This window comes from Electrona antarctica, assembly GCF_951216825.1.
Source record: "Electrona antarctica genome assembly, chromosome: 12".
NCBI lineage: Eukaryota > Metazoa > Chordata > Actinopteri > Myctophiformes > Myctophidae > Electrona > Electrona antarctica.
The window spans coordinates 31,497,610-31,507,475 of NC_136793.1; the positions used below are offsets into that span (position 1 = coordinate 31,497,610).

Consider the following 9,866-nt stretch of genomic DNA (forward strand, 5'->3'; position numbering starts at 1 on the left):
AAATGAGACAATTGGCCACTTGACAGCTAAGAAACCATACAGCCATGGAGGTAATGACAGCTATGCCTGACAGCTAAGCCATGTAGTTTAACAGAACTTTCATTCGGTAGCTGTAAAATATTGATTCTTCAGTGTTGCAATCATACATCAATTATACACTATAAATCTAAATCAGTGTGATGCTGTAAAAAACAAAACTCTTTTCTTAAGTGTCCTTTTGGAATGTTAATACACAGTGAATTCCTAAACTAATTCACATTATGTAAATGAGTAACCACTCACAGTAACAACACAATATATAAGCAAACAATGAAAGCAAATAATTATTTTGTGGCAGATAATACACTAACATTGTCTTTTTTATACTCTCAGGCAACACAATCTCACTGAACTGCAATTAGTCCGGCAGCCAGGGTTGCGCAGTGGGACATTTGATATATAGTCTCTTTATTTTTATTTTTATGTCTATATACATACATTCATGATGAATCCACTTGCTGACCGGCATTGAGCAATGTTTTTATAGGGGTTTATATGTGACCATACCATTAACATCCTACATGAGGCAAGATTTTCAAAATTTCATTTTGCTTTATGTAGCATGTGACATATCAAACTAGGGGGTTTTCATGATTTTGAATCCACTTCAAGCATTAGTTTTGCAAACACTCCTTGGGCTAAAACGGCCAAATGTGCTGACCTCATCACATTTGTGATGACGGCGATGGTTTTTTGTGCAAATCTGTGTGGAATGGATGGAATCATGAAAACCCCCTAGTTTGACATGTCACATGCTACTTAAAGCATAATGAAATTTTGACATTTTTTATGTGGTATGGTCACATAAACCCCTATAAAATAAATTATTCAATGCTGACAGCCGGTCAGCAAGTGGATTCATGAATGTATGTATATAGACAATATTTTAGGCCAACAAAAAAAGACTATATACCAAATCTCAAAAAAAAGAAAAAAAAAGAAGCCTGTTGACTGATGGACTAAATTATGGTGCATCAGAGTTGTGGTACAGTTGTGGTCAATCAGAATTATTTGTTTTTATTATTTATTAATTAAAACTTTAAATAATAATCAAGTCCAGAAAACTTCACAAAGCAGCCACACGTCCATCCAGATGACTGACTGAGGTCAGGCACATTCACAGCTTGATCCAACAGGTTGGTGCAGTCAGTTGACTTTTCATAACCTTTCGAAGAAGGTCTTCACCTGAGTACAGAGTACAAGATACCTGTTCTTAAGGATCTATTTGGATGATCTGAAACTTTTATATTAGGAATGTTAATAGTTAATCAATGAATCGCTATTAAGAAATTAGTCGGTTAAACTTAATAACTAATAGAATTAACTTTTCATTTGATTCTATTGCACTTTCCATTTGATTCTATTTCTCATACAAAGATGCCATTGCCTCATTTGCCTGGCCCTGTATTACAAATGGTCAAATAACTATTTGATTAAGGAAAGCCTTTTGTATTCTTTCTGTATATCAGCAAAGTGTAGTTTTATGTTAGACACTGAGGGAAATTAAGATTCTCCAATATATATTTTTTAAACGCCACTTATCAACTAACCAGTTAATCAATTGATAAGCTTATCAAAACGTATCGATTAACTATTAATGCATTGATCGATAATTCCCATCCCCAATTTGAATCACATCAAACATAATGCCAGATTGCAGAAATCCAGTTTGCACTGGTCTGAGATGAAAGATCAGTCCACAGAAAGTAGTTAGACCAGTGCCCCCATGTGGTTAACTGTGGTATAATAAGGTGCATTATGACACCTCTCTTAACAGTCATTTTACATACCTTTGTTACAAGTTCCTCCTGCACCTTGGGGTCGTTCTCAAACTCTACACCAGCATCCAGTATTAATACAGGTACCTGTCCCAACCTTTCAAAATGTAATCTGAAATGACAGAACCAGTCCTCACCTCAGTGTTGATTTATCCATTTGTAATGCTGCGTACAAATGTATACGGTGTATACTTATTGGGTTAGGGTTACTGTATGTTTAAGTTTGTTATTTTCATATCTCAAACAAGTAGTGTAATATATCATAATGCAGCAGCTAAACAAGTCTTATATGTTAAACTGTAATTTACATTTGTATTGTGCATTTGATCAAACAGCAAGTACTGCTCTTGAACTGAAGAAACAAATATGGTGAAGTAAGAAAATGCCATACTTCAATGGTCTTCAGTTTCACCTTGATTTTAGGTTTGCATTTCAGTGGAGGTCTTGTTTAGTCTTACATTTAAGTATTATTCAAGCATAAAGACATACAGTATTTAACAATAACCAGTTCACACTCATTAGCACATACTTAGTGCTTTTCTCAATGAGCCACTTTTCATGCTGAGTGTGCAGTTTATCTAGGTAGTCCAATTGCACTCCTTCCTCCTCTATCCTCCCCCGACTGCCCAGACGTTCCATACATTTCTGAGGAGACAATGTAATTACATAAAGTATCACACAACTATTTCCTCTGCAAAAATGTCTTGTTACAACCATGTTGTTTATAAGTGCACAGCACACAATAAGTGTGAATATAAAATGATCCCTTTGTGATGTGGATGTACTATACCTGAGGTGGGGCTCTGAGATAGATAATGCCCTCCAGCTCCACCTGGTGTCCAAACTGCTCCACTAGGAAGGAGTGCCATTCCTGGTAAACTGCCCACTCTGTTGAGTTGATACATCCCAACTCAAACATGGTTAGGGCAAAAATATACCTGGTGGGAAGAATGGCATGTATAAGGTACTGTATGTCACTTCCCCCTATATCAATGGCACCCATAGCTGAATGGGTAGCGACTTGTGGGTCTAGTGACTGACTTGCCCACCTGGGAAGCATAAGGTCCCCTGATTCAATTCCTGGCTGCTTATTATTTATTCCCCCTAAATGCTCCAACCCCTGTGCTCCCCATATTTCCCCTGTGGGCTGAAATAGGTCTAATAAAATGATTAACTTCAAGGTTATGTTTTCTTTTCACCCCATTTGTTTGTTTGTCTGTGACTGACCAACATCTTGAAAAGTAACCGCTGCATTGTCATAAGATTTACCATGCACAAGAACATTTTTCAGGGACATCCTTTAGTGCCACTGTGAAGCCTAACTAACTACTACTTTAAATAAGAAAACCGGGGAGATCTTTTTTTTATGGTCTGCAATCTACTGGGTGCCTTCTTGTTTTTTGTGTGTGTGTGTGTGTGCGCACGCGCGTGTGTATCTTAAATACAATGCTTTATATGTAAGTAAGTAATGCATTTAATATTGCAATTAGTACACAGGCATCATTTTCATGTATTTTTCTGTCTGGTCCACACTTGCTCACCTGTCACTGTAAATGGAGCGCTCAAACACCTGTACAGGTGTTTTCTCTGAGCTAAGGAGTTCAGCTGGAGGAGGCTGCAACTGTGCTCTCAGGCGGCTCATGCATGAGTATGTCTGGAAGGTGTACGACCAACGCTGAGGTTCCTGGTACATCATCTGGAGCAGGTTACTGACTGTTTTCTGAGTGCAGAAGATATCATAAGATCAAAGATGTCTGTCATTTAATCATTTATTTATTACCCTGGGCATACGTGAACCTGACCTTCGTGCCATCACCGTCGATGCTCTGCCACTTGCCCACGGGCTCAGGGACCAACTGCCAGTCCTGGTTTGCCGACTGTAACATCCTCACAAAGGTCGACTTCCCAACAGCTGATGAAGGTATTAAGTGTGGGACTATTTTAGCAGAGGACGTTCATTTATTAACATGAGTTTATTTTATATACATGCTTAATTACTGTAGCACTAGCAGCACATATCTTACCGATATTCCCCTCTATAGATACCCGCTTCACTCGAGTTGTTCCATGTAGAGTTGATGCACCACCAAATGCAGTACTTGAATTTAACCGTAGCTTACATGCCATGTTGGCCATGCTTAACAAATGACTTGTACTGACAATAACTGACTGTCCAACACGTCTGCAGCTTAATTCACGTCCCTTCCACTCTTGAGGATGCCGATTATAAACAGATCCGTTCCTAATTGAAGGTGCTTGGGGTTTAATAACTCTGGAAACCAAGCTGAACAAAGTGAACCGATAACACAAGGAGGAACACATTATGGAATGTCTGCGTCTGCTTGCATGTGTCTGTCGATTAGTGCTAGCTAAAGTTGGAAAACAGTAGATCAATTAAAATTTGCTAACCGAATGGCTTGCTCACCCTCTCTGTGATGTCTGCTATTATTAAATATGCTAGTAACAGTATATTATCAGTGGCTCCTTTCGCACATGCACACTCTGTGGGCATAGCAGCACTGCCTCCGCCAGAGCGCTCCAACAGCTTCCAACACTAAACTTCCGGTACGAACTTTCAAAATAAAATATAAAGTGATAAAAAAAGAACGTAAGTATTAAAGTAGGGAAAGAAACACATGATTTGGTGTTTTAAAAAACACCAAAGTAATTTTTTCACAATGTATTCACAGAACCTTGGGCCTAACCCTCTGATGGAACCACATAGGCATAATGAATGCACTGACTTGAAAAATCTATAGCCTACAAACTAAATTCAGAGAAAATATAACTTTATTCAAGTACTCAAAATAATGTACAGTAAGTAAATGTACTTTCCTTACTGTCCATCACTGGAGATGACAATTAACCATATTTGAATACCAGACGACTCGCCCCTTTACCAACTCGCCCCCGCGAAGTGTTAATGTAGTTAACAGTTAATTTAGTATTTCCCTCCCTCCCTGAAATCTGAAATTATCTTGTATACAGATTTATTTGATTGTATAGTAGTCGATCTCTATACTATATTGTAAAATCAAGGAATAACATGAGACAGAGAAGGTGACTGCTTCATTAAGTTAATTTAGGACCTTCTAGCAGTTAATTTCGTTTTTATTAAACACATTTCTTCCATATGTAGCCCATGTTTTGTTATGGAATCATGATGCTATTATGCCCATGGATATACAGAGTGAACTTAACAATTATAAATTCATATAATACCTTTTATATAATCACCAACATGAATTTATGTTTGTTATTTACAGCTAGGTAGAGTAGTGGGGCGAGATGGAAAAGGGGTGACTGTACCTGTTACCCCATATTTAAGGCACACAGGCTCAAGGTTTACGTCAGAGAGGGCATGTGACAGAATTGTGGCATATGGTGTAACAATACTTGACTGTAAGAGGATAGAGATGCCCTCCCCGTACTCCTGCAGAGCAAGATGATGCAACCTCTTAAATAAAACATGTTTTGTAGCCTATTTACTTATGTTTTATTTGGAAGTTAAATAGAAGGTTTTCGTTTGGCTCCTTCATTTCTTCATTTCCTGCAAATACAAATTAAAGAGCATGTTTTTAATTTCTTAAATGGATAGTTCACCAAAAAAATGATCATTTCCTTTTATACTCGCTCTATGAGCCCTTGAATTCATGGAGATTATTTCATTTTTGTTCCATTCCTGAGCCAATAATCCAATATTTGACTAATGAAACTAGATTTTAAATCCAGTCCCACTGATCAGAGCAATGTTCACTGAGTTATGTCCATTTGAAGTGTTATAGCCTACTGATGCAACACTGGCATCAGTAGGCACTAGGCAGTGGTCAGACGTGAATCTGACGTGAATCTTTATTTTTTTGCCTCCGGCCAAAAAAAGTCTGGTCGAATAGCCAGACTAACACTGCTGTAGCGTGCCATGTGTGTGCATTTGAGGGTTTTTTGTGTGGCTATTCTTTGTCTGGGGGCCCCTAACCTAGCCCCTGGGGACACACATGGCCCCTGGTGTGACTATTTTCATGCCAGACCCCTGGGGTGGCTATACTGATGGCAGACCCCTTCAGTGTTTGTGCCATGGTGTGGATCGGAGGAGCGGTGCACCTCCCAAATTTGCAGGTTACATTTGTGATGTCCACTGTCCACCCAGGATGAGGCCAAACTTCGCAAGAGCAAAACTATTGACCCTGGACCATCAGTAGGCCTCCCATTGATTACACTGAGTTGTTTTGGAGCCCCTCCTATATACAGGTTTAATGTCTTTAGTTCAATGTTTGTTTAATAAACACCATTGACAATGAAGGGAAAACTTATGTCATTTTGTAACTCATTACGTCATATTGTCTCTTTATTGTCAATGGCATTTAATGTTTGTGTTGGCACTGTTTGTTTTACATCACCATTACATCACCTAATCAACATGAGTTAGACTTTAATATATTAGCGCCCCTCACTTCACACGGGTGTGATTTTTTTGATAGGATATAGTTTTCGAACTACTGACCCTAGGTGATCAAATATTGGAATATTGTTTCAGGAATGCGACGAAAAAACAAAATCTAAATTAAATCATGGCTTCATGGGGTGAGTAATTTGAGTGAACTATTCCTTTAACACATTCACTCTAATGAAAGGAAAGAAAATTATATATAAACTCACCTTTAACCTGTACTCCAGTAATTCAATTTCCAGTTGTGTTTTTCTTATTTTAAGTTGTATATGGTCCATGTCAAGGTCACAATGTTTTATTTGCTTTTCCAGATGGACTTTGTACAACTCATTTACAGGCATCTGGGCAGGGATTAGACAGACATATTGTTAATCATGAACTCAACTAAATTAAAAATAAGATATTAAAAATAAGATAAATGATTCATTGATATTATATATATATATATATATATATATATATATATATATATATATATATATATATATATAAATGAATGTGCTTCGACAGAATAATAAACTGAATATTGCTATTGCAGCCATATGTGTCTCATTTAATGATTTAAGTTAAAACAGTGATTAAGAGACTAATCTTACCGTGCTGAGGTGGTCTCTGGAGTTGCATGGCGATTCTTCATCCACAGGAGAAGGAGAATTGCTGGTCTTGATGACTCCTTCAGTCACTGCAGGAAAATAGTGGTTATTATTATTATTATTGATTGTTGATGTTATTATAATTATAAACCTACCGATTATAAAGGCGTTTGTGTCCTGGGGCTGGGGGGTAGTTGACGCTGATGAATTGTCCCCTGGGAATAGGATGCCATCCATAACTTGACTTTTTATGATCTCCTCTTCAACTGGACTGAAAGGTGATGTTGGAGACCCTGGCCCTCTATGGGCCAACTTCCTCCTGTTGGCTATAAAGTGAAATTCAACTTTAATGCCCATATGCTGCCTATATTTATTAATGGAAAATGACCATAAAGCGAAATATACCTGTTTGAAGTATGTTTTTGTACTTGACTTTTATCTGCTGCCAAGTGCGTTTCACACCACCTGGGTTGCATCTGATTAAAAAATAAAAAATAAAATGCATGTTAGTAGGATGGCTATTAATTACAGCGTACAGCTGCTAAACACTGCGTCCAAATTCGCATAAATAACTTCAAAAATGTAATGCAAGATTCAACTTGATCATCTTACGCATTAACTCGGTCTGCAATTTTTTGCCATGCCATCTCCCTTTCCTTTGATGCTACTGTCGTATTACTTTTCATTAAAAAAATAGGCCGGTAGTCTTGATATGCTCTAATAAGAACTTCTTGCTCTGCTGCTGAGAAAAATGCAGCACGCTGTTTTTCTCCATTGGACGACATGGTTTTGACTGATGCTGCTGCACAATTCCGACTCATCCGAGGTTGAGTCTGGCTTCCTCTGTGATAAAGTCTGGATTAATCTCTCAAATTGTGATGAGCTATGGGACCAGAAATCCTGCATGAAGCCTATATCCTACCGCGTTTCGCTTCAATTTAAACTGTACGATTTTTCAAACCTTTCTTGAATATCCCCTGGAAATGCAACACAAAGAGATTTTACAAAAATAAATTACCAAAACAGAAATCATTACGTTTCACAAAACGGAAAGGGTAGGTACAACCGCGGTAAAAAGAAAACAGTAAGTATGGAAACTCGATGCCGATTTGACGTCTTTTGTGTCACTCTAGCTCACAAGAGGAAGTAGGATTATGATACTCGGCGGTGGATTTGTCTTCAAAATAAAAGGCTATAATCGGGCGCTTTCCTCCGAGGTGGATAGCCTGGTGCAGAGCCATAGAGTAAGACAGGGTTACGACAACTCCGTTCACTTCATGGGGCCAGTTCAATGGCGGCTTTTCTACATGGAAGTTGGCAGAATGCACTAGACCTAGACGCGAGTTTTTTTTCCCCTAGGAGTTGGAAAGCCTGGTGAGTTGACGCTCATTTACCCTCATCACTGACAAGCTAGATATAGCCAACTACTTAAACATCTTCTTTAAATCTTTACAAACATTGCAACAACGCTGGTTAACAAACTGCCCTCCCACTCTGGGCGTTTTGGTGTAGAGCACATCAAAGCCTTCTACAAAAACCTAGATGATTTTAAACTGAAAATGGTAACAACTGAGGAGGTACTTAAAAGACTGTGTGCCCTTCAACCCCACAAGGCCACTGGCCATGACAATATTCCCTCCAAATTTCTCAGAGACTGCCATCTCTATAGCTCCAATCATCACCCACATAATAAACAGGTCCCCCAAGATTTCAAACTGGCCAAAGTAACCCCCAAAGTAACCCCCCTGCACAAGAAAGGGAGCAAATTAGACCCCGGCAACTACCGCCCTATTTCTATTCTTAGCTCCATCTCGAAAGTGATGGAAAAATTAGTCTATGAACAGGTTGAAAAGTATCTTGCCACAAAAAAACAAATGTATGAATTCCAATCTGGCTTCAGAACATCCCACTCCACTGACACATGCCTCCTCTATTTGAGCGACCACATCAAACAAGAGGTGGATGCTGGCAAATACTGCGGCATGGTCATGCTGGACCTCCAAAAGGCTTTTGACACTGAACCACTCCATACTGGTAAACAAGCTGAAAGCAATTGGTTTTGATAGCACTTCAGTGAGCTGGATGCAATCCTACCTGGAGGGGAGAGAACAGATGGTGAAGGTGAACGGAACACTGCGGCACAAACAAGGGACTAAATTCATTTCGCTCCTATGCCACCAAAATGTGGAATGCCCTACCAACAGTCATTAAGACATGCGAATCCCGTGACTCCTTCAAAACCGCCCTCAAAGGGCACCTACGGACGGCTGCAATTAGAAACTGGCCCCCGTAAAATCTGAATCTCGCACCCACCCCTTTTTCCCCTCACTGAGTCACTATATGTTTCTTTTCCCTTTTTACCTCTTCTATGATGATTTCCTGTTTTGACTATATAGTTGCGTATATTCATACGTCTCTAATTGTTTTGATGAATTGAAAATGGTGGGCCCTATTGTAAACAAGTGTAATGCTTTATGTCGTCCACTCACAGTTAACAGTTGTTACTGTGTACTGTAATTCTGCAAACTGTTAATAAATCAATCAATCAATCAAAAAACGCGAGGTTACCCTAGGAGTAGGAGCGCTGCGGTAAGGAGCGCTTGTTTTACCCTGAGGAAAGCACCGCCCGCGCGGGCGGAGCTTCACCTTCTAATACAAACTCAAAACCCTGTTCTGCCAGCTGCCCCGCTAGTCTAGTGGACTCGAGTTCAAATCCCACTGCCAACGCTGTTTTTTCAACAACCACTTGTGTGCGGTCCAAAACACAGCCCAGTGCTCCCTACTCCACCGACAACCAATCACAAGCCGTAAAAAATGCAGCTATCCTAGGGAAAAAAACTTGCGCACTGGACTCGTGACACGTCAGGCAACATCCCAGCTTTAATGATCAGTAAATCCCTTTATTTTAGATGTGTAGTGTAGGGAGTGTACAGTGTACAAAATCAGTTGTCATGTTGCACACATCACACATGCCTAAATAGCTCTTATTTGCGTCGCCCCCATTGAAAA

General features: G+C 39.3%; 2 protein-coding genes across 3 annotated transcripts; both read right to left on the reverse strand.

Moving 5' to 3' along the window:
- Positions 1–989: 989 nt before the first annotated feature.
- dguok (deoxyguanosine kinase) lies at positions 990–4,364 on the reverse strand. Of its 2 annotated transcripts, none has more exons than XM_079515615.1 (7): positions 3,842–4,364; positions 3,620–3,753; positions 3,359–3,537; positions 2,608–2,755; positions 2,347–2,462; positions 1,830–1,929; positions 990–1,224 (listed from the first exon to the last, which is right to left on the reverse strand). In XM_079515615.1, exons 1-7 carry the CDS (start codon positions 4,137–4,139, stop codon positions 1,198–1,200), a joined length of 1,002 nt encoding a protein of 333 aa, XP_079371741.1. In that variant the 5' UTR covers positions 4,140–4,364; the 3' UTR covers positions 990–1,197. The 2 variants fall into 2 exon arrangements, with proteins under 2 accessions (XP_079371741.1, XP_079371742.1); XM_079515616.1 differs by having other exon boundaries at positions 991–1,224; positions 3,620–3,729.
- Positions 4,365–4,678: 314 nt separating this feature from the next.
- LOC306933945 (uncharacterized protein) lies at positions 4,679–7,971 on the reverse strand. The gene is made up of 6 exons (XM_079516330.1): positions 7,470–7,971; positions 7,263–7,333; positions 7,013–7,183; positions 6,861–6,946; positions 6,474–6,605; positions 4,679–5,367 (listed from the first exon to the last, which is right to left on the reverse strand). The coding sequence occupies exons 1-6, from the start codon at positions 7,676–7,678 to the stop codon at positions 5,353–5,355; spliced, it is 684 nt and encodes a 227-aa protein (XP_079372456.1). The 5' UTR covers positions 7,679–7,971; the 3' UTR covers positions 4,679–5,352.
- Positions 7,972–9,866: the final 1,895 nt, after the last annotated feature.

What these genes read in the sequence shown, in the direction of transcription:
- LOC306933945 (XM_079516330.1), bottom strand. Translation starts at nt 7,678, where the DNA reads ATGAGTCGGAATTGTGCAGCAGCATCAGTCAAAACCATGTCGTCCAAT. An exon ending in ATTGCAGACCGAGTTAATGC is followed by an intron (nt 7,334 to 7,469) that starts GTAAGATGATCA and finishes TTTTTTAATCAG; the next exon opens with ATGCAACCCAGGTGGTGTGA. An exon ending in CAAAAACATACTTCAAACAG is followed by an intron (nt 7,184 to 7,262) that starts GTATATTTCGCT and finishes TTCACTTTATAG; the next exon opens with CCAACAGGAGGAAGTTGGCC.
- dguok (XM_079515615.1), bottom strand. Translation starts at nt 4,139, where the DNA reads ATGTGTTCCTCCTTGTGTTATCGGTTCACTTTGTTCAGCTTGGTTTCC. An exon ending in ATCTATAGAGGGGAATATCG is followed by an intron (nt 3,754 to 3,841) that starts GTAAGATATGTG and finishes CTGCTAAAATAG; the next exon opens with TCCCACACTTAATACCTTCA. An exon ending in CTCATTGAGAAAAGCACTAA is followed by an intron (nt 1,930 to 2,346) that starts GTATGTGCTAAT and finishes CTGTCATTTCAG; the next exon opens with ATTACATTTTGAAAGGTTGG.